The sequence below is a fragment of the Camelus dromedarius genome, chromosome 24 (genome assembly GCF_036321535.1).
Source record: "Camelus dromedarius isolate mCamDro1 chromosome 24, mCamDro1.pat, whole genome shotgun sequence".
NCBI classification, from domain to species: Eukaryota; Metazoa; Chordata; class Mammalia; order Artiodactyla; family Camelidae; genus Camelus; species Camelus dromedarius.
The window spans coordinates 2,909,533-2,933,949 of record NC_087459.1 but is presented as its reverse complement, the minus strand read 5'-3'; the positions used below and the strand labels follow the sequence as shown (position 1 = coordinate 2,933,949).

At 46.5% G+C, this 24,417-nt stretch overlaps 1 protein-coding gene across 2 annotated transcripts in view; it reads right to left on the bottom strand.

Moving 5' to 3' along the window:
- GRIN2A (glutamate ionotropic receptor NMDA type subunit 2A) overlaps positions 1–24,417 on the bottom strand; it is a 342,689-nt gene that overhangs the window by 134,517 nt on the left and 183,755 nt on the right. For both annotated transcript variants that reach the window (XM_010980055.3, XM_064478196.1), the window contains exon 4: positions 10,641–11,233. In XM_010980055.3, coding sequence (XP_010978357.2) covers positions 10,641–11,233 — 593 coding nt within the window. The remainder of the gene's footprint in view (positions 1–10,640; positions 11,234–24,417) is intronic.

Sequence of the window (24,417 nt, the reverse complement as noted above, 5' to 3'; positions counted from 1 at the left end):
AAGATAATGCATGCAAAAGCCCTTAACATATTGTCCAGATCAGAGCAAGTGCTGTGTTAGCAATCAAATGATTTACTCATTCAACACATATTTTACTGTCTACACTATGCCAGGTACTGGTGTACACAGATAAAATGGACAAGGTCCCTAGAGTTCATCATCACCATCATCACCATCACCATTATCACCATCACGATCAGCATCATCATTATCATCACCACCATCACCACCATCATCACCGTCAGGTTCATCACCACCACCACCATCATCACCATCACCACATTATTATCATTAATCATAAAGGACCTAGAAGGAAAGAGGACTGATTCAGAGGAGCAGCACCTCTGGGTCTGGAAGAAAGAAAACTTAAGCTCAGCATACCTTTGCCACTAAGCAGTCTGTCATTTGTGAACCCCATGTCTTTCAGGCCTCACTTTCCTCATCAGCAATAAAGCATAGAGAAGTGATTCACAATCTTAATGTTGTAAAACCAGTTGAAAATAATTTGTTACAACTAATAATATATTTTATGAATCTGAGCCATAAAGAAGAAAAATCAGATTCAAACCATAGACTTTACAAGGTTTAGATGATAAACTGACATTTTCAGCCATAACTCTTAACAAGTAGTATGGATTCCATCAGGCTCCTTCATTTGCTGTTTATTTGACAAATTTCAGGATATTGCAGACAAGCTGGACACCTTCCCCACCCAATATGAGAAAAAATATTTTCTTCCAGTTTTAGAGGAACATCTACAAATTAATCCAGCCTGATATGTGGGAACCCTCCTTGCTTACTTTAGTAAGTTCTTGACTTTGGGCAGGCCGTTAGGCACAAACAACTCAAATTCTCACCTGCAAGCTGAATAGAGAAGTAGGTTTATGACCTAGGGCCATGTAAAATGACCACTTTGTCCCAGAAGTGATCCCTGTAAGTGAGATATCAGAACTTCCTGTCATCAGTCTTTGATACCTACCAGTCTTAAGGGTCATGGAGTTCTTATTTTGGCAAAGAGTATAAATAATAATGATTATGATAAAATAAATATGACATCTTATGACAAAATAAAACGCTTAAACAGACCATGGAGATGATACGAGTATGTAGTCCAGGTGGCAACTAAGGTGAACTTGGCAGCACTTCGTGATCTAAAGGTCACTTCCCAAGTCCAGGAGACCATCTCCAGGTAGGAGGAAGGTTCTGGTACAAGATGGTGGCATAGGAAGCACCTGAACCCACTTCCTCCCATGGATACACTGAGTCTACAGCTATGAAGCAATTCTTTCTGAAAGAAATCCAGAAACTAGCTGAGTGAGTCACACACATCAAGTGAACAAGAAAATATTCACATCAAAATGGATAGGAAAGTCTGAGACACATTCTCGCCATAAAACCCAGCCCTGGCACAGTGACAGACAATCAGGAGGGAACTCACAAATTCCAGCTTCTCCCTGAAGAGCGAAGGGTTGGGACCCAATATCTAGAGCCCCAACTTTTAAGACCTCTAGATAGGGAATATGGGATTATCATTATCAGCTCTTCATATTTTTCAAGATGAGCTAAAAGTATAATTTTTGGTGAAACCTTACAAGTTTTAAATGTTTGGACTTACTCAAATTTTGAAAGCAGTAAAAACATTCTGGGAGTCAAAAAAAAATACAACGTCAAGTTAATTTGTGATATCTTAAAGTAGTACAATGGAGTTTAGATCCAAACAAAACTGGATTTGAATTCTAGCTTTATTTTATATTAGCTGTGTGGCTTTTGTCAGGTTATGTAAATTTCTGGTCCCCATTTTCCTCATCTGTAACATGAGTTATTATAATTTACAACTGACCTGCTGGCAATCTATCTGACATCCATTTCCCTCTTCCTCATTCTTAACAGAACTCATATTTGTTGAGACTTCATGTTTCCTATAAGAATCCATGGGCTTGGGGGAATGGAAGCTTAAGCCATCTCAGCTCTAAGAGCAGGTCTGGTTTGACTTAACCTATCTGCCTTCTCAGTGATTGGGTCAGGAGTCCAGAATTAAGCCAGCCAGGTTATGGCACTTTCAAAATAGTTATTATTGGCCCCAGATGGGCATGGACAAAGAAGTCATCTAAGGAGTTGCTGATAGCAAACCTAGGTCATGAAGGAAGCAGTTAGAGAACAAGGACTATACTCCCCCCAAAACAGGGTCAAGAGATCATAAGGAAAAGAACCAGAACCTTGACCATACTATACCTGAAGTCCACCCTGTCTCCAGAACTCCAATAAAATAACTCAAACACATAATTGAATTTAGTTGATTATTACCTGCAGCAAAAACACCATTCTAATTCACACCTAAGGATTAAAGATAATGCATTTAAAGTGACTGGCACATAGGAGGCACTTACTACATGACAGATTGTATCATTAAAGTACTTTCACATTTCTACCACATCTGATTTTAAAATATATGTGCTTCTATAATGTAACCTATGAAACTTGAAGCTTCCCTTTTCTCCCCAGCACACACACATAATGATGTATTAATTAAACTGTTTAAACTTCCTTTTATTAATAGGAATGAAAATGAAAAGGAAATGAGCACGTGTCTCAGGAGAGCTGTCCTCCATCGTGCAGGAAACTGAGTGATATATGTTTATTCCTGTGTTTGGATCAGATTTAACTAAATGAAGCAAACCCTCAGGACCTGGCTATGGGGATTTGGACAAGAGGACACCAGACACCAGCAGATCAGCCAGTTCATTCACCAAACTTTGGGGCCTGTGTAAAATGTGGCTGGCCTCCCCTGCCCACGCAGAACCCAGCTAGCATCACCAAGCTGACAGTGACTCCTCCATCTCTGGGATCCACGCCAGGCTTTGAGGCACCAGGAGCCTGCACGGGGGCTCAGTCACACCTGCAGGCAGGCAGCATCCACGTGGAGGCAAGAGAAGGGGGAAGCAGGGAAGCAAGAGGACAAAGGCGGAGAACAGGTGGAGAGGCCTATTCTGGCTGTCTAGCTCCCACCTGGAAGGAATGACGAGGAGGACTTCTGTCCTGCCTATGAGGAGGAGGTGCATAGACAGACACCCTTCCAGGAAAGCAAAGAACGGGCAGGTTATAAATGAACTGGCCCTTCACACTGCGCCATATGTCCTCCCTTGTGGTTCTGTGCAACAGCAGAGGTTTTCCAGATCATGTCAAGAATAAAACAAAAGCAGAAGTTTTGGGGTTTTTTTTCCCTTTCCTGAGTATGACCTCCTCCTCTTTCCAAATCCAATGCTTGGCTTGTCATCTATGTCATGCCTCCCGCCATGTATGGTCTTGGTTTCCTTTAACTCAAAGCATTCACTGCTCTGATGATTTGCCTGGCAGTTCATCATGTGATAAAGTTTACTTCTTCCATATAGTGATTTATTGATGAAAACAACTGGCATGAGTATTTAACTCTTCTCGGTTAAAGATCAGATAAGATTAGCAATGGCTGTAGATTGCAGACCTTTGGAAAGTCCATAATACCCATCACGATGTCTAGCGTGTAGCAGACATTGTCCAGACACCTGCCAGGCTCCACAACAAAATCAAGGCTGGGAATAGTCTCCAAGGGAGAAAAGGCAGCCAAAATTCACAGCCCAACTCTTTCCCTCCAGTGTTCTCCTTCTCCTCAGGGATTATTTGTCAATTAATGCTTGAAGTTTCTCAAGGTTGAATTCCCTCTTCCAATTCTCCATTCTCCCCTAGGTTATCTCACCCAATCCTGGGGCTTTAACTGCCATCAATAAGCCCCCAAACCCGTGTGTTGTATTTTTCAGTCTTAACTCGGACTCTTCTCTCTGACTGCCTACTTGAGATTTCCACTTGGATGTCTCAAAAGTGTGTTCAATTGAACACGTTTGAAACCAGATGCTGCTCCTGTCTCCCTCTCCCACAATTTGTTTCTTCTTCAGTTTTCTACAGTGTACCACCATCTACTCATCTGTACAAGTGAAAAAAAAAATGTTACTACGTCTCTTCTGTCACTTCGTATCCATCCATCATGTTTTGTTCATTTTTACCCCCAAAATATGCATAAGCCCACCCACTTCTCTCTGAATGCACAACCTTATGCAGATTTATGTCACGGTCTCCTAACGGGTCCCTGTGCTTACACATTAAGAACCCCTGCCTCCAACAAACTCTCTGTCAGCAGGCACCAGAGTAATGGAGATGGTGCTTTTCTTTGCTTTGTCTTTTCACAGAAGAGAGCTGCAGCACATCATTAGTGTATGTCACCAAATTAACAAGTTTCAAAGTGAAAACTCCCCTCAAATTCAACTCCGGAGGAGAAAGATCAACACACATTTCTGTTGGCATGCTGGTTCCCAAATCCAAAGACCTGCATCTGGCCTAAAGCAAATTTGGACAATATTTATGCTTTGTATGTGATCCCCAAAACAACCCAAACCACCTTTCCCTCAAGGTAAAGGCACAGATGACTTCTGGTCCTTTCAAGTTGTCAGCATCGGGTTTTCACCATTTGTCAAGCTATTCATTGGATGCCAATTGGAAGTGATTGACTTGCATGGCAGGGTTGGCATACGGTACTCTCGACTTCCAGCCAAAAAAGAAAGGGCTGTGTTCCAGGAGAGATGCCACAAACAGAGATGATGCTGAAGAGAGGCTATTGACTTCACTCTCAGGCTGGACGCCCAGGGAGCCCAGCCCACCTCTCAGGGGTCCATCAGGACACAAGGGGAGTCAGGTCAAGCTGTGCATCTGGCCCAGGGAAGGAGGAGAATTAACATCTGCAGGGGGCCAATTACATCCTAGATACTTGGCTAAGTATACTGCACGCATTTAAGTGTCACCATAATCCTCTATGGTTGGAACTGTCCTTATACATAATCAAGGAAATGGAGGCTCAAAGAAGGTAAGTAACTGGCCCAGGATGACCCAGATAATGAGAGGGTTTGGACAATGTGCTATCCAAAATCACATTCCACAAAGTCACAGAGGCTCGTGGAATACGCTTTGCGTCCTCAGTTTGGCACATGCCACTGCATTCTCTCACTACGTTTCTATTTGAGACTCAGCCTCCCCCACCTCCCCCCATTCCCGAGTCCAGCGCCCCAACCAGATTTACAGCACAGGCCCAGAGGAAGGCTTGGTCTCCTGGGTGCCCAGTGTCACTGCCAGAAATGTTTGTCGAGCATATGGTGATCCCACAGATAAATATTTGAAAAGAGCTATCACATTCACCCAGGGAAGTCATCACTCCGGTCAAGCTCAGAGAATTAACTGTGCAGGCTCCTTTATTGGCCTTAAAAAAGAAACCTACGGTGATAATTCTGATTATCAAACAAAAAATATGCCAGCCAGGTTTAGCTCAGTCTCTCAATGGGTCATTAAACCAGTAATTTTTCCTATGTTTATTTCAGAAAGGAAGATTGAAAAAAAAGGATCAAGGTAACTTGAATATGAATTAAACTCACTCTCACATATATCTTCCTTCCATTTCCCTTCCTGTCAGGGTAATGATTTACAACGTTGTTGCTTCTTAAAGCAGGAGCCGGACTTCATAAATCAAGGAGTTAATGTAAAACACATAAGTGGTCAACCCAGGTGTCATCAATTAAAGCCAAATAACTTCCCTTCAGTACTAATTCATAACTCTCCTGAGAGAAGATGTTCTTTTTTTCGCTGCTCTGGGCTGTAGATTTACATGAGCGCTTCTGTTCTATTTCCAACGCAGTGACTTCTCCACATCCTCCTCCCCTAACTGAAACAGGAGCCAAGGGACACAGAGTTGTAATTTAATTGGTTAAAAAAACAAGATTGAATTATCTTTCCACACTTCCCAATTCCCTGTCTATGTACAGCTTGCAGTATGACAAGTATAAATCACAGTGATAATAATGATCATGATGCTGATCATCACAAGACGAAGACAATAAGGACTTTACAGTTACTTGTGAAATGCCTACTACATGCCGCACGCAATGATAAGTGTTTTACCTATATGCTTTCATTTAATTCTGCTACACTGTGGAGAAATGACTCTCCCCGCTACCACCACACACAGAGGCATTTTAGAAAAAAGAAACAAAACCTGAGTTCAGAGTGGTTAGTAAGTTATGCCTGGTAAATATGTGGCTGATTCAAAACCAAGTTGGCAGTTACCCAGCCCGTGAACTTTTCTCTATGCCCTTCTTCCCACTGGCCACGTTCCTCCTAAGGTAATCTTTTGGCAAAAGCATTTAGGTATATAGAAAAACATCCACCTTCTCCCTCCTATGACCTCTTCCTCAATAAATGTAAAATGTGTCCCCTTCAAAGCGGAAGAGGAAACACAAGAATGTGCAAACACGGTTTACCAATAACAGTCACCATTTATAGACTGCTTCCCATACATCAGGCTCTAGGCTCAGAGACAAAACTTTTCTTATCCCCGTGTTACATCTGAGGGAGCAGACTTGGAGGAATCAAGTTGTCTTGCCCAAGTCACTCTCCTTAGATTCAGGAGGGTTCAGATCAGGGATTCAAACCAGGCAGCCTGCCTCCAGTGCCCACACTCTTACCCGCAATGCCGTGCTGCCCCCGGAAGACCTCATCAACTAGTGAACCAGACAGACTCTCGGGACAGAACTGGGCAGAGCGGCCGAGGTTCTGTGCCAGTGAAACAGGTAATGGTTTACCTTCCCAGTTCCAGGAGTTGCCAGCGATGTGCTCTGTGCTTGGCGAAGGAACAGATGTTTAATAACTTTGCAGTAGCAAGGAGGAGGTTACATAACATGGCTGAGCTATTTTTGAACTTTGGAAAACGCTGACTGCTCTTTTCAAAGTGCCTTCTGTAAAACCAGGAATATTAAACACAAAGAACACTCCCCCTTTTCCCCACTTTTTTTTTTTTTTTTTCCTGAAACAAGGACAGACATGGGTCCATGGGTAGGATCATTAACCCAGCAACTAGTCCTTGGTCCAGCACTGCGATCAGTAAACCGTTGTGACAATATCCTAACCCCACAAGTTATGGGTGTAAGATTACAGATAACGTCCATGAGGACCACCAACGGACACCCCGAGACGTCAGACTCAGTCAGTCAAAGCGGGATCCCTGAACCCTAGTGACTCACCATGAAACCATCCGGGGTGACTTCATCTGAACCGCTTCTGAAGCTCTCTGCATCCTCCTTACTACATAGTGGGAGTAAACAGAGCTGTTTGTTTACTGGATTCTTTGCAAAATAAGGCTTCTCGATCTAGCTGAAAATGTAACTTTCAAAGCTCCAAGTGAGAACTCCTAACTCTGGAGTCGTGGGCTTGCCTTGAACAAGCTGATGGGTCCCCGTCAGGTTAAAGACAACGTGCATTCTCTGCCTTCAGCTACCCAGACTGAAGATCCTTTACTGTTAACAACCTAAATGTCCATCAAAGGGGGATGGTTAAATAAAAGATGGAACCCACACAATGGAATACAAAAAAGCAACTAAGATGAATACACTAGAATTACACGTGTCCTCATAGATCACACTTGAATCATAAGGCTGAGGTAAAGGGAATTCTAACACGTCAGATACCATTTATGTATATTAAAAAGAACTACCCTTTGGGTCTAAGGTTGCACATAAATCTATATTGAAAGTATGAAACATGCGCTTGGCTTTGCACACATACCAAATTCAGCATAGTGTTTTCCCCTCCCACAGAGAGAAAGGGAGATGAGCGGGGCTGGGGAGGGGCATAATCGGGACTTCTACACTAGCAGTGATCATTTTATTTCTTTCAAAATTTTGAAACAAATATGACATGTTCACTTTGTTCTCTGTGGTGAGTATGGGGGTGGATGTTTAAACAGATTCTGTACTTTTCAGCACTATTCTTTTTTTTTTCTTCTCTATTAAAAGACAGTCCTCGTTACCTGAGTTTGTCTTTAGACAAATTTCCCCCATCTTCATCAGACTGCACCTTCTTTGAGGAGATAAGTTATATCTTAATTCATGTATGATTCCAGAGGCTGGCACAGGGTTCACTGGATGGAAGGAGCGATGGAGGGAGGATGGAAAGATACTTAATCCTTTTCTTAAAAACTGCTTTCTTTGGGCTTTCTCCAGTTCCTCATCTTTGCCTCGTCTGGCAAGGTCCCATTCTTTCCTGGGTGGGTTTAAGAAACGCTGTGATAGTGGGGCAGTGTGGCAAGGACCCACTGTTTGTGCCATCATCCAGCCACACACACTATGGGCACCACCAGCACTCCACGGATGGAGAGACGTTTCATTAAACACCGGGCAGTGGATAACGGCTTACCACACTCAATGCGTTACTTCTCTGGGGCTGAAATACCATCTACAAAATTGCTGCATTCAAAGTGTAACTCCTGGAGATAGCACACCAGCATCTCACAGCAGTAGGGTTTTTTTTTAAGGAATGGAATTCAGGGTGGTCACTGGAAAGAGATCTGAATGTCTTGCCATTCATCCTTCTCAAATTCCTTTTCCTTGTATATATTGTATTTCAATTGCCCTACAATTGAGTTATGTTTCTATTAAAATCATACATTTCTCAATATTCCAGCTGCAGGGCACTTATTATGGGAAGTAAGAATTCATTAGCTCAGCCCTCATCTCTGGGCTGGCAGCAGCCCTGCCTCTGTAAGACACTCCTGTGCATCGCACCAATTTATCTGAGTTCCTTCCTGATATCTGGACAATTATTTAAAGTGCTGAAAGAAGCAGTGTAGAAACAAGATCATTAAAGAGGGGAAGAGGAGAGGGGAAGGGAAAACCTCAAAGGACCATGATTTCTTAATTCAAGATTTCACTTTTCAGGTAAACGTCAATTTCAGATAAAATCTTTAAAACACCCCCATCACACACACACACTCACACACACACACACTCACACACACTCACACACCCCTAGCCCCAGATTAGAGATAATCCCTGAACTGTAGCATACTCAAAGTCCTAAAACCTTCCAGAAACATTTTAGAGTGACATGCTATTCTGTTGATTACAAACTAACCCAGTTTGCTGACTGTAATTTCTGATGAGCAATTTCACTGCTCACTCTGACAGTCATTAAATAATTCCCAGGTGCAAGGTACCTGGGCTGAGCGGCACTTTTCATGCATCATCTCATTTAATACTCATAACAACCCCTGGAACATCGGTTCCCAGGGCATGTTCCCTAGACCAGCAACATCTGCATCACTCAGGAGTCTGTTAGAACTGCGTATTCCTGGAGCCCCCTCCAGAGCTGCTAAATCAGCATCTCTGCTGGTGGGGCACAGCCATCTTGCTTTAACAAGCCCTCCCAGTGATTCTGGTGCACGCTGAAGAGGGAGAACCACCGCCTAGAAAGTAGTGTCATTGTCGGCACTTTGCAATGAACAACGGACGCCCAGAAAGGTAAAATGATGGTCCTAGTCATGTGAAAAGTGGAGGAGACAAGATTTGAACCCTGGCAAGTCTCACTCCTCAGCCCAGTCCCCTAATCACAGTGCTACCCTGCTCGTTATCTGAGGAATGAGCATGGATTAAATCGGCGAACATCAGGCAAAAACAGGCAAAATGGGTGTAGGAGTGACTGATCTAAATCTCAACAGCTGAGCCATAATGATGTCCCACAAAGAAAATGACACTTCTCAGAAACATAAAATTTAACTTGAATGTCCACCAAGATGGGAGTAGTTAACTAAATTATGATACATCCATGTCATGAAGTACAATGCAGCTTTAAAAGTGATGTTTGCCAAGATTTCCAACGACCTACAAAAACACTTTGGATGTAAGAAGGGAAGACATTCAGATACAGACTCCGAGTCTAGGAGCACCAGGGTGAGCACGTCTCCCAAAGCGTACCAATGTTGGTGAGGATGTGGGAAGTCAAGTGATTTCACAAACAGCTAGTGTGAATGACACATCGTATAGTTACTCTGTAGGACAGTCTGGCAGTAGATACTTAAGTTTTACAATGCACGTGTTCCTTGACTGCAAATTTCTACCCCTTAGAATCAACCCTAGAAAAATACTCGCGCATGTGCACAGGTAAGGATGGTTATCACTGCAGCTTAGTTTCTAATGTGAAAAAAAAATATGAAACAATGTAAATTTCTATTATTATGAAGACTGGATACATAAATCATGGTATACTTCTATTGAAGAATGCAATGCGTAGGTTACAAAAACATGTAGATATTCATATATATTTATATACAAATGCACACATGTATATCCACATGCGCCTATATATCTGTGCATGTTCACATGTATGTTTTCATATGTGCATATACCTATATCTACATATATTCATACATGTGTACATACATACATATAGCTATATATACACACATACATACTTAAGACATAGCTATATCTAGAGGATGGATGGATGGATAGACAGACAGACAAATAGATCTCAAATACAGGTTTCCAAGGTATGTTGCTGGGTAGAAACATTAAGTTGCAGAAAACCAAGGATCACGTTACTTAAAAACAAAAGGAGATGAGAAAAGAGAAAGAGGGGAGAGAACAGAATCAGACAAACAAATCCCACGGCCACACACCCCACATGATCTATTTTCAGGGAACGTTTTCAGCAATGACTACGTTATTACTCTTAGTATGTAAACAAACAACAAAACTGATCCCACTTTGGGAGACAAGCAAAGAGCCCGCTCTTACTGGTGCAGCGTGTGCGGTGGGGCCTCTGGCTTCTCCACCTGCCCGTAGCAGCTGGCCTTGGCCTCGGGGATGTAGGAGAACTTCTCCAGCATGGAAGACGCGGCGGTGGTCAGGATGCCCAGGCCGTCCCTCACTCTGGCCTCCAGGCTGTAGTCCCAGTCATCATAGGAGACCGAAATGAGCCCCGATGGAAACTCTTTGGGGATGAGCTCGGTGTTTCCTGAGACCAAGCTGGGGACAATCCAAAAGAAATCGTACCCGGTGAGGCCGAGGGAGCGGGCCTCGCTCAGGATGAGGACAGCCTCGTCTTTGGAACAGTAGAGCAAGATGACGGAGGAGTGGATCTTCTTCAGCTGGACTTGCGTCTTTGCATCCTCGAAGGATGTGTCCAGTGTGATCACGTTCTGCATGTCCCAGCCCACGAAGCTGTTGTCCACTGTGGTCTTGATGAAGCTGATGAAGTCCCGGTAGCCAGGGAAGATGGTGGTCACCAGGGAGAAGACATGCCAGTCGTAATCCTGCATGATCTTCAGCATGACCGTGGCTTGCTGCTGGATGGACGCTCCGAATTGGAAGAAGGTGGACGTCGGATCCTGCCAACAGGTAAAAAGAAAGCAAAACAGAGGATGAGGCAGAGGGCAGCTGACATACAGCCATCTGTCTTTATAGGCATAAAGAAGCTCCTTCCTAGACGGGAGGGAAAATAAACCCCACATCTGCTCACTCACCAACATTCCTGAGCACCTACTATATGCCAGACTCCGGAACAGACCCTGGAAAGGCAGAGATGAGAGTGGGCCCTGAACTTGGAACCCACAGCCCGGAACACTGAGGGACATCTGTTATTTTCTCAGCCCATCATCTCTTCCTTTCATTTTCCTCTCCTTCGTCCCACCACCGCCCACCCCCATTTGGGGTCCAAATGGTTCCAATAGAACAAACTCAATCCGGCCCCCAGACTCAGGACTGGGAAATGAAGCCGACAGAAACAAAACGACTTCAGGAGATAGAGGGAGACTCCTGACGACATCCTTGGAGCAGGTGGAGTCGGCCATGCCTGGAGCCGTTTACTCTGGACCTGCTGGTTATGTAAGCCAACAAGTTCCCATGTTCAATTAAGCCAACGTGAGTCGGATTTCTGTCACTTGAACTCTAGATTCCTGTGTCACACAGAGTATGATAAATGCTAGGTGGACATCTGTCTGTTCAGTCAACGAGTATTCGTTGAACACCTAATTGTGTGGCAACAGTGTGTGAGAGCTTGTGGGAGTGATGATGAGACAGACAGACGTGGTCTCTGCTTTCATAGATCTGGAGGGAATGCGAGGAAGAACAACATCTCTGGGCTGGGAGCTGAGAGAGGCAGAAGGGGATCCAGGTTCAGACTGCGGGAAGTGGGAGGACCCTAGAGTCAGAGGAGCCCTGAGGATATGCCTTGACTGTTCCAGGAACTGGAGACAAATGCATCATGGTCTGTGATGTAGGGGGACGAGACGACATGGAAGAGCTTGGCAGAAACCCCATCATGTGTGGCCCCAGGAGCTATGGGACACCTTATTCTGAGCATCGGGGCAAGCCGCTGAATGCTCTCACACTGCAAAGTGACAGGGTAAGCTCTGTTGGGTTAAAGGCCCTCCAAAAGTCCAAACATCTCCCCAAGTCATGGTCTGATCATGAGAACAAATTTTCATTTAGAAAAAAGCAGGTGATGCACAAAGTGGTACCATTTCCAAACTACCTTCACACCCCTCAACTTGTCAAATCCCTGGGATGATCCTACGAAGCTGGTATTGTTGCCGGGGGAATATGAGGCTCGAGATGGTCCCACAGCCAGTGAGCATCCAAACTCACGTCCTGATTCCACTTTCAGCCCCCCTTCCAACACACCACCACAGCCTTCTCAGGATCACTGAAGACCTGCATGATTAGACCCTTAAACCACGTCACCGACCGACTGGCATGGCGCAAAAATGCCAACTAAACAGAAGGTATGGCTCTGTGTTACAGCAAAACAGGATTTGATAAATACTGAGATCTGTTTTTTTCTGGGAACTGAAAGAATTCTCAAGGGGTCCTCATATTGCTTTCATTTTGCATTCCGTATTCGCCATGTGCATTTAGTACAACCTCAACAGGGCAGATATAGGGTTTCCATCTCGTGTGTGTATGTGTGTGTGTGAAGAGTGGATGATCCCATTCGTGTCTTTCAGAACAATATTCTGAAGCTGTGCATGTCAACTTTTTCAGCAAGTCTGCATAATTTACCCGGTGGATGCTCACTGAATAAGAAAGGTTTATCTGAAAGGGCTAAAAGCTATAGTTCTTAGAAATACTCCCCTTTTCTAAAATGCATGGGGTTTGGGGGATAATTTGAGTGCAGCGTGGCCTGAAGGCAGAGACAAAAAAATAAATAAATAAAAAACCAGGAATACATGACATCTGGGCCCCTTCCACCATTACAGTTCTATGAATTTTTACCTAATTAAATCAATTAAATTGGGTAACAGACTTAAAGACTGGATAATTATCTTTTTCCCTACAGTAGCTTTTGGAGAAATCCAATATTCTTGGATTGAGTAATCACTTTAAATCATGCCTCAACAAGACTGTGAATTGCTCAAGGGCGGAGATTTTGCTGCCCTCTCCCCTCTGTCCACACGACACAGCAGTAGATGGAGGCTGGGGAAATGCATAAGTGAATGAATGCATGAATAAAGCCTAGAGAAATGTCCTCGGTTTAAACACAAAGCGAAAAGGGGAGGATTCAGTACCTGAGATTGTATTTTGCACGGCTCTCAAATGTCACGTCCAAAAAATAAAAACTTTCAACATCATCATCCTACTTAACCTGAGGAACCACTCCACCATCCAATGCCCAACATATATTTAGTGTGTCCTTTATCGATAAGGAGGAGCTTATAGAAGTGCAAAAAGCCTCAGCACCTCCCCATAGAACCTCATTAAATACCCCTAAAAGGCAACAATATAAAGAACCCATCAACAGAAGAAGGCACAGGAGTGAAGTTTCAAGGCAGTTAATCGACCTCATGCATTGTCAGGTGCCTCTTGGGATGGCACTGCAAAGTTCCACACTTACTTAAAAAGAAACAAAATAATTCCCAAGGAGCAAAGATGTCTCTGAGAAAGCTGGTCACCAGAGCTGCATCATGACTGCCAAAGGCAATGCGATCTTCTTGCACTGAGTGCATGAAGAACGGAGAGGGTTCTCAGGTGGACATATGCTAAGGGCACAGTTGGAACCCAATAAAAAGGATCTCTGAGCCAACCTACACCCATACACATACATACTCATTCCTGGGATAACCGGTATTGGTGCAGAGGTGGAGGTCAAATATGGAGCTCGATGTGGGAGTTAGGGGTGTTAGGGACGCTCCGACACCACTGCTGTATGCACTATGAGTTAGACATTATTATATCCATGACCTGTGTCCATGAGCACAGAGCAGAGCTGTAAGCAAACACAGCATTATCTGGCTCTCCATGTATAGAAAGAAGAGCATGGCTGTTTGCAAACTTCATGAAGGAGAAAGATAATTATAGGGACAGCTGTTCATTAGCCAAGAGCTGGCTTGGCACATGCCATCTGTGAAAGAATGTGTGCAAACCCCTCGCCTTGTACCGTCCCACTGCCCTTCCTTGTAATGCTTTAGCCCAAGCTGACTCTCTCCTGTTACCTGTTCTGATCCCCATTAATTTCTTCTCCCCAGAATGGATAACAGTGTACCTTCTGCCCAGGTACCAATCCTAGTTGTGTGGACTTGGGAAATATCACTTCACCTTTCCAAGCCTCAGTTTTCAAATCTGTGCAATGGGTATGGCAATGGTGAGAATTACACTAGTTAATAACATGCCAGAAGTGCTCACTCTGTGAGAGTCACGTGGCTTAACATTTTCTAAGTAGTATCTCATTTAATCCCATCCCCTACCATCTTCCTAAACTGGTACTAGTATTATCCCCATTTTACCAATGAAGAAACAGACTCCGAGGTAGAATGACCTTTTCAGGGTCACACAGGTAGTGAATCAGGTTTGCCTGCCTTCAAAATTCTGAGCTTTCCACCCCTCACTGCCCTGTTGTCAATGACAGCACTTCCTCATCAAGTCGTAAGGGTCAAGTGATCCCTCTGTGTGAAAGCGCCCAGTGCAGTGCCCATCAGGTATCGAGTGCTCGACGTGTGTGCGTCACTGTTCTTTGTCCCACCTACGCTGGGTCAGGACTCTTGGCGTCTCACTTCAGGGGCTTATGCTAGCCACACCCCACACACCCAGAAGAGGACTCGAGCACCTCAATAACTCACCTCGTTCATGGTTGCCTGATCTAAAGTCCTGAAATACTGCTTTCACTATGCCACCCTTCTCCTCTGTGGTCATCGCTGGCTCCCCTAGACGTTCAGTTTAGACTCTCTAGCCTACGCCTTCATGCACACCAGTCAAATTTCACAACTGAAATCTCATGGGCTCTGGGGTCTGTCGGACCTGAGTTCAAGCCCTGCCTCGGCATGAACTAGCCAGGCGACCATGGGTGACGACCCAATCTTTCTGGGTCTGAGATTCGTTGCCTATGAAGTGGGAACCGTGAACACCATCCCACTGGGTTGCTGTGAGGATGGGGTGAACTGGAAGGGGTAAGAGGCTCATCTATCCATGCCTGCCTCCAACAGTTAGGGACTCCTCTCCCCGTCCTCTGTTCTCCAGCCTCCATGGACAATGCCAGAAACCTAGGGGGATCCTCACCTTTCAGAAATGGTATCTCCAGGTCTACTGATGTGCTGGTTTCACATTCCCTCCTCCCCTCCTCAAAGCAGCCCATTCACTCTGAGCCCAAGGAGGCTGCACGGAGAGGGGAAGGAACTGTCATCTTCCCTGACAGGGATGCGTCACGCTTTGGAGAGAAACCATCGCTAATGTCCTTCACAGCCCTCATGCAGTTACCCTACACCACTTTCATTTCCACTGGCCTCTGAAACCTAAACTTCCAAAACCACTGTGGACCAGGGAAGTGTATACCCCTCAGAGGGATGAAAGCAAGAAGTTAGCTGCAAAACATAATTGCACAACAAGGCACTGAAGAGGCTACCATTTAGCTTTGGGATTTTCTAAGGTGCATTTATGGACTGGCAGGAGGTGATGGGGGAATCTGGCCACACTCCTGAGGCCGGGCATCTGATATGCCAAATGGTCCTTTGTTTGAAGGCCTTGTACCTTCTTCCCGATTCCTACCTGGATAGCAGAGGCAGTCCAACCCGCACGTACCTCCTCCTGCCATCACTCAGCCTGCCCTTTTTGGATTCTACAGATCAGCCTGGCCACCTCTGGCACCGGCTTCCTCGGCAGCGTGCAGCCGGGGGAGAGGAACAGATTTCAGACACCCACTTTGGTTCTGAAGCAAAAGCATTTCCCACCCCATGCTCACCGCTCTTCAGATGTAGAACAAACTGTTTTAAACACAGAACGAGGGAGGCAGGGAGGTGTGGGATTCTGGGTGTCTGCTTTCCACTCTGTGTTCCAGTCCCATCATAACTGAGGTTCAAGAATGTTCCAGAGCTTGCGGATTCCCCCGGGGTGAGACCCGACTCCATGGGTATCAAGGTCCCGATGTTTAATAGAGTCTAAAACCAACTTTCATTTCACTTACCCATTTACAAGGCAATAAAGGACACCCACACGCGTTACTCCTTTGATTCTAATGACCCAAGAGATGAGGTGTTGCCAGTGGTTATAACCCTCATGGATGGCATTTCTCGCAGACATAGGAAGGGAGGTTAAACAATTTCCCTAAAATCCATGTGGCCCCATGCTGACAACAGCTCAGTTACTTCAAGATGTCATCCAGTGTTCCTTTGCACACACCAGTGGCTTTCATTCCTGGCTGCACAAGAGAATCACTTGGAGAGTTATTAAAAAAAAAAAAAAAAAGAACAACAAAAAAAAAACCCCCACAAAAACAAACGGATGCCCGTCGCGCTCCAAGCCAGTCCAACTGAAACAGAATGACCTGAGTATATGAACTCCAGAGCTGATCTATTTGTTTTTTCTCTGTCTCATCTCAATGGCAGGATGAGTGTTATTTGAATGAGTATCTTCAAAGCCTAGCACTATGTCTGACACACAATAGGGGCCCAGTAAATATTTGTTGAGAAAATAAATGAGCAGAAAGGTCATCCCCAGGAACCAAGAGAGAACGGGCTGCTGTTGTCAACCCTGCACCCATTCCCAGTCTGTTTTCCTCTGTCTGCCATGGTGGGTACCCCGCCGCCCAAAAGAAGGATAATGATGTAATGATGCAGGGGACCCAGCGAAGATCTAGAGGGACCCCTTGGGAGTCCGCTTTCTGCCTTGGTAAGCCCTGGTGTACTTTCTGCTGCTCTTGTGGTGTATCAACTGAGCTTTGAAACATATTTTGTTTCAGTTTCCAAGGATGAGAGGAAAAGTAAATGTATCAAGCTTGGTAAGCCTGAGGATTCAGATGACTGGCACTGCCACATACATATGGGCTGGGTCTGTTTCACTAGAGTGAACAGTCTGTTTCACTGTTTCTCTATCCCACATCCATCCATCCTCCATCATCATCATCATTGTCTGTTCTCATCATCATCCACTATCATCTTCATCCTCTCTCTTCAAATGAGAAATCTAATCCTAAGTTTCTGGTGACTGTTGGGTTCCCAGCTAGGGTAGCTGTCCAGGGTGGCTGAAGTGCTTTGATTCCGAGACCAGGAGAGGAACACCAGCCTTCACTCAGAGTCTGTGCACCAGTCTCTCAGACTAGAGTAGAAAGGATGGGTATTAGGTAAGATAATTACAAAGAACAGCGCTACGATTTGGGGTGGAGCCAGGAACCAGTCACACAGAGCTACCAAGCCTTCAACCTCATTCTAGCCTGGCTTCCCAGTACAGCACCTACCGGACCACATACAACTATTTCAACTGAATTTTAAAGTATGAAATAAAATTAAACACTTTGCTTCTCAATCACACTAGCCATATTTTAAGAGCCCAATAATCTTTAGACTTTAAAGCTGGGTGCTCTCCCACCCCTCCCAGACCCCCATGAAGATGCCAGTTCAGTTGGTCTGGGATGGGGTCCAGGATATTTATAATTCCCTGGGTAATTCTAAAGTGCAGCCAGGATTGAAAACACAAATCCAAGGCTTCAGTAGCCAACCCTGTAGCTATGCATCAGCTCACCTGGGGAATTTTTTTGTACCTACAGATTTCCAGGCTCCACGCCATCTCCACTGAATCAGAATCTCTGTTGAGGAGCAGCTGAATATGCTGATGGAAAGCAAGACTTGGTACTGCCAAGTCCAACTTCCTTATTTTCAAGGTGAGGAAACCGAGGCTCCAGAATCCTGGATGAGTGGCTGCAAACTTCACATGACTTAGAGGGACAGCAGGAATGGAACGGGGTCTCTCACCTCCTAATTCAGTGCTCTCTTAGCAAAGAGATGCTATGATGGGTGAGGTCATGATGCCATCGTGTATGAAGTGTTCTCTGCAAAGAGAATCCACAAGGTACGGGGGACAGGTAGGAGGAACATGGCTCTGCTGACAGCCTGCCTGGAATCTGCTTCTTACCGCAAGTGAATTTTTTAACCTAAGCCTGTTTCTCAATCTGAACAATGGGAATGATAACAACAGTCACCACCTTAAAGGGCTGCTATGCATATTTTGAGAGAGCGCGCACATAAAGCCTTGGGCACCTAGGAGGGGCTCAGGCAAGTTGAGTTGGTGTTAATAGTGGTGGAGACGGTAGCCTTGACCATCAAGCCCCAAGTCTCACACCCACCACAGACTGCTCACTGCTCCACTTCCTACGCATCCCTCCCCTTCTGAATTTCCAGCACCTTCCACCCCTCAGCCCTGACTGTGTGTGGCTGCCTAGCTGCCGAGAAGCATGCATCTTGCCTGCTCTTCAGATTGGCATTCTTGTGGGCAGGACCCCAGGCCTTTCCAAGTCCCCAAAACCTTGCCCGACACTGGGCCATTGTTTTGGGAATGAAACTCAGAGCATCATTCCGAGTCTGCAAGGCTGCCAGTGGGAGACGAGTGTTTTATGTATTTGAGCAGACCTGCCATATCTCTGGCTCCAGGAAGAAACACTCATCTATTAGTGGCCTTTCGTTCATTCAGTGACTATAACAAACTCCCACGATGTGCCAGGCATTGTTCTAGGGAAGAGCATCTAGGCAAGGAGTCTACCAAAGTGAAGCTCCCCATTTTTATGAAGTTTACATTCTTATGGGAGGACATAGACAAAGGAGGAAAAAAAAATCAATAGTATGATTTCAAGGAAATCAGATGATGTAATAGTTCAAGGGTGGAGTGGAGGGGGAGCGCCCCTTGCCATCGTCTGGTCTGCCACACTGGAGCTGATCAAAAGAATCGGAAGGAGGAGCTGTCAGCCAGGCAAAGCTGAGGAGTGGGGCGGGCGTGAAGAGAGCCTTCCAAGCAGAAGGAGCAGCATGTGCAAAGGTAGGGAAGGGCTTGGCAAGTTCAAGGAACAGAAGGAAGATCAGAACAGCTGGCATTTAACAAGCAAAGGAGAGAGTGGTGAGATGCGTTAGGACAGGAGGCAGAGGCCATGTCACACAGTGAGCGCCCTGAAGACCATGGCAAGGGGTCTGGATTTAATTCCTAGGTCAGGTTATTCCCAACAACCCCTCTGCTAAATGCACTATTAGTATCTCCCAGCAGGGCAGCTGGGAGAGATCTGGAACTTTGGGGATGTTGGAATTTCAGGTGAGCCAGCCTTGTTCTTTCCCTTTGGAGTTCTGATCTATGCCAAGAGGGGACATGCACTGAGGATGCAGAAAGGCACAGAACTGTATGCTATATTGTTTGGTCATCTGGTCCCCTAACCTTGAATAGTGTGGCTAGGACTCCCATGTCTACCTGGGCCTTCCAGACCTTGTCCAAGTTCATCATTCAAAGGCAAGCCCTCCCTCTAACATGTGATGCAGTGCTGGAGGAGAGACTCCACACATGCGAGGAGAGATGTGTATTCTCTCCTCGATTCCAGCTGCAGCTCGCTCAGGACAGCCCAACATCCCCAACATTCCTCAGAACCACATGATGATGGCTGCCATTGGACCCAGCCCTGCTTTCTAGATCATTAGCAGGGCTGGCCAAGAAGAGACACCTGCTGAGATTCAGGCCCTCATTTCTATGCAGGGACACAGCAAAGGCCCGAGACTGCTTCACCCGGTGCTCTGTCAACCTGCGGGTGAGCGTCTGACTCGGCTTCCAAACAGGGTCATTAGCGATTATGGATTGTCTGAGGCTAGGTCCAGCCATTCACACACAGAAAGCCAGAGGGAAATCCACCTGATCAGATCACTGAGTAGGGTCTCTGAGGAGCTGACAAACCCAAGTACATGAGAGCCTCTTTTTCTGCAGGTCCTAACTGTGACTGGGCTACTGACCTTGCTCTGGGTCCCTGAAGCCGTATTTTTCAAGATTCCTTTTCTTAAAGAAGCACGGGCCTCCCTGAGCCACACCATTCTGACCACTGAGCACCTGATCTTCCTTTACTGGTCATAGTGAATTTCCACAGGGAGCCATCCCATCTCTCAGTCAAACCAAGTGGCCCACCCAGTTCCCACAGAGTCAGCAACTAGTTCAGGGGTAGAAACATGTCCTAACTGGTACAATCAGAGTGAGTCTCAGGATTTGTAGGAAAACGGACTAGGAAAAGACCGTTTCTCTTACAGGTAGACTTGAACCTGGATGGATGTTCAGCCAGAATTTCCTGCCACCATTCTACCACCATACAGTGTTCTGAGAAGGAATCCATCAGAGCCAAAGGCAAAGGTGAAAGATGGAGAGTTATCAATTCCTGACATCCTCGTTGAACACCTTGTTCAAGCCATACCTGAAGCTAAATACCCTCGTTGTCATTGCATGTCCCAATTAATTTCCAATTAATTACCTTACTTTGCTTAAGCCAATTTGAATTAGCTTTTCTGTCACTGGCAACCAAAGATTCCTGATGTCACTTCGGCTAGGGAGAAAAATGGAGAATAATGTGACTCATTCTTCATTCATCTTCCGAACTTAGATCAGAAGAATCCATGCTACAGAGGGAGTGTTTCCCTTCACCATCCTTCCCTTCTCTGATCCTTGCTTTTCCCCTGGGGCAGCTGCCTCTCCCCACATATCTCTCCCTTCCCTTCATGAGCTCTTCATCCTTCCTTTATTTGGGAGGGGGACTGTTTTGTTTTGTTTTTCTTTCATGTGCCGCTGAGACTGGTTTCCTCTCAGAGTCTGACAGCCACGCTGCCATGACCCAGACAAAAGACATGACAAGTTGCCACCAATAATAATTGCTTGTCATTAATGGTTCCAGTGAGGAGAAAAAGCCAACAGGCTCCGTACATTAAGCTCCCATCTCCGGCTGTCATACTCAGAGGGGCTGCCAGTGGGCTGAAGGAGGGAGCTTTATTTTTGGAAGAAGGAGAATCTGAGGTTTTCCCATAACACTTGGCAGGGGCAGGCCCTGGTGGTAAACATTATAGTAGAAATGTCTCTTCAAAATGCCCCACTCTTCCCTAAGAAACGTCTGCAAACAGCTCTGAAAGCTGAGCCTCCAGAGGAAATTGCTTTCCCCCTTGGGAGTCTGCGTGTTCATGTACTTAAAGGCACAGACGTTGGTGCCAAATAGACCGAGGGTTCAAGTCTTGGCCCCTCCTCTTGCTAATATCAGGGTCTTGGGCAAAATACGTCCTATCTCCAAGGCTCCATTTTCTCATTTTTAATATGGAGGAGATTTCAGCCCCTCCTTTGAAGAGGTTGTTGCGATCGAGATAATGCATGTATAGCTCTCAGCACACACCGAGGGCTTGATTAATGAGAGCGCAGATTACTGTGGCCGTTGTCGTCAGGAAAGAATCAACCACAGTGACAACAACGAAACCCTAAACACGACAGCCCACCAGCCCAGCATTCATGAAAATACAAACAACCCCCTGTGGCTCTCCCATGTGTTTCCTGAATGTCCTGATAAAGACGCCACCACTTCAAAGGAGCTCTTACTGGGTGCCAGGGACGAGCTGTGAGCGGCTAACAACTCACCCCAGTGCTGAAACTGAAGTCCCACATCCCTGGGGCCCCTTAGGGCCTGGGCAAACCAGGATGACCCCTCGGCCAAGCAGAGAACTTTAAGTGCACTTAATCCTCACACTAACCTTTCAGGAAAGGTATTTCTGTTCCCATTTTACAGCTGAGGAAGTTGAGGATACAGAGAGATGCTTCTTTAATGAGCATAGGATGCACGGCGGCGGGGGGGGGCTCCTGTTCCACTGCAGGTTCGGACTCAGTGGGTACGGATGGAGCATTGCTAATAAGCTCCCAGGCGGCAACGATGCTACTGGTCCACAGACCAAGCTTTGAGGAGCAACGTTGCCACTGTTGGTCGCATGACTGAGGCTCCCCAGCATTTGGCAGAGCAGAGATCCCGACCTACAGGTCTGACCCCACAGCAGCCTTCAGCCATGACACCCAGAGGCTTCTGTCTTCCAGGGAAGAGTGGGGAGTGAAGCAAGATGGTGTCTGATGTCTGACATCCTCCCTTCTGTGTGTTTCCATCGGCCTCCCGGCTGAGACAGCCACATGTCACATCCTGTCAGTCCCATCATCTTATCCAACAAAGCACGTTCAGTGAAAGGCTGTGAGTCAGAACCTACTGCGCGGGAGGGAGGAAGAGGGGCTGCCCCAGGTGAACCTCCCCACTCCCGGGAGAGAGCCGGAGCCACCCCAAAAGCAGGCAAATGCAGGGCGGTCCCCGTCATTCGGGCGGTGCCCACGCCCATCTGCAGAGTGGAACCGAGTCCTCTGGGAACACAGCCGCCCTCTCCAGCACGCATACTTAAGCAAGCGGCTGAGTCCCTTTGAGCCTCCGTGTTTCCATCTATAACATAGACCTAGTAGGACTCTGGTTCCCTGGAGGAGTCCTGGGCCTTCTGTGACACAGTGACACATGGGAGCTCTGTGAACTGCAGAGTGGGGGTGGATGGGCGGGGACAGAATGAGCCGCTGCCCCCTCCCCTCCCCGCTCCTCCCCCTCCACCCTCGCGGTGCTCCCATAACACACTGCCCAGGCCTCTATTGTTGCCCTGTCACCAGGTATTTAATTTAAAGTGTCTATTTAAACATCTGTCTCCACGCAACTAGATTAATGTGAATTCCTCTCTGCAGGAACAGCACCCAGGCCAGCTCCTGTCCATGGTGGAGCTCAGAACACAACATGGCAGCTAAAGATGTAAGGAAGGGAGGGAAGGAAGGAAGGAAGGAAGGAAGGAAGGAAGGAAGGAAGGAAGGAAGGAAGGAAGGAGGAAGGAAGGAAGGAAGGAAGGAAGGAAGGAAGGAAGGAAGGAAGGAAGAAGGAAGGAAGGAAAGAATTAGTGAATGAATGAAGTGGCGTGTGAGTAAGAGAGAGGGAAGGAATGAATGAATCCTCAGGGAGAAACAGTGGCTGAGTCATGGGCGCGTCTGTGGAGTTAGGGAGGTGGGGGTGAAGTGGGTGCTGCCTGAATTGGGGTGTGGGATGAGGGAGATGGGAGGCGAATCTGAGTGTCTGAAGTACAGGAATCCTATGCTACCCAAACTCTCAGGATCTGAAGGCTGAAAACAAATACACAGTCTTGGGTGGGTAGGGGGATTGGGCTGGTTTCCTGTGTTGTCTGAACTCTTGCTACTTGCTCTCCAGAACTCAGGAACCAAACAGATTCAGACAAAATGGTAACTCTCTCTATCCAAACCCAGGAATGGAACAGATTCCAACAAGAACCTGTGTCTAGGATGCCGTTGGAGCTGCCTCAGGGCTCGCGTGAGCACAGGACACACTGTTTCCCTTCCTGACCCCTACCTCACTCCCAAGCCCCCTTTTCTGCCCTCCTCCCCCATCACAGACCCTCAGCAAAAGAAGCCAGACACAGGGGACCTACTGTGTGGCTCCATGTACGGGGCACGTCCAGAACAGGCAAGTGCACGGAGACAGAAAGCAGATGAGGGGTTGCCAGGAGCTGGGGACGAGAGAGGAATGGGGCGGGACGGCTAATGGGCTTGTGGTGTCCGTGTGGGGCGATGAAAGGTTCCGGAAATGGACAGCGGTTGCATAACACTGTGAAGGTAGCTGTGCTGCTTGAACATAATTGCAATGGTAAATCTTATGCTATATGTATTTTGCTTCAGTTCTTGAAAATACCAGGACAAATGAACAAATAAAGCAGGTGAACAGGGCCTGCAGCTGAGCCTGGACGCTTCTCCTAGTTCATTCAGTCCTGCAGCTGGTGAGAGGGGGGCCCTTCGGGAGCCCTGGGACTCACGGTCACTTGAGGCACTGGCCCAGCTGGAATGGAGGGTCTTCTAGGAGTCTCATAAGGAGCATGCTGCCATCCACATGTTCCTGCTCTTCCTGGGTGTCTGAAGTCCCCAAGAAGTTTTATGGGCATCAGTCACAGAGCGTACACTTGAGCGGCTGCGACAACAGCCTTCTCCAGACCGGGCTACCATGCAGGTGTGGTTCTTCTTGTCCCCTAAAGCACCCGACCAGGGTAGTATCATGTACTTTGCAAGAGCACAGACCCAGCAGAAGGGCAGGAGGCGACCTGCAGGCACGCAGGCTTGAGGCGTGAGACATATCTGCGTTCAGACCTCCATTCCGCAGCCTCCTAGCTCTGAGGCCTGGAGAAACCGACTCAGCACTGTTAAGCCCCCGCTTCCTCTGCTGGGACACGGGAACAGCCATCGCCACCTG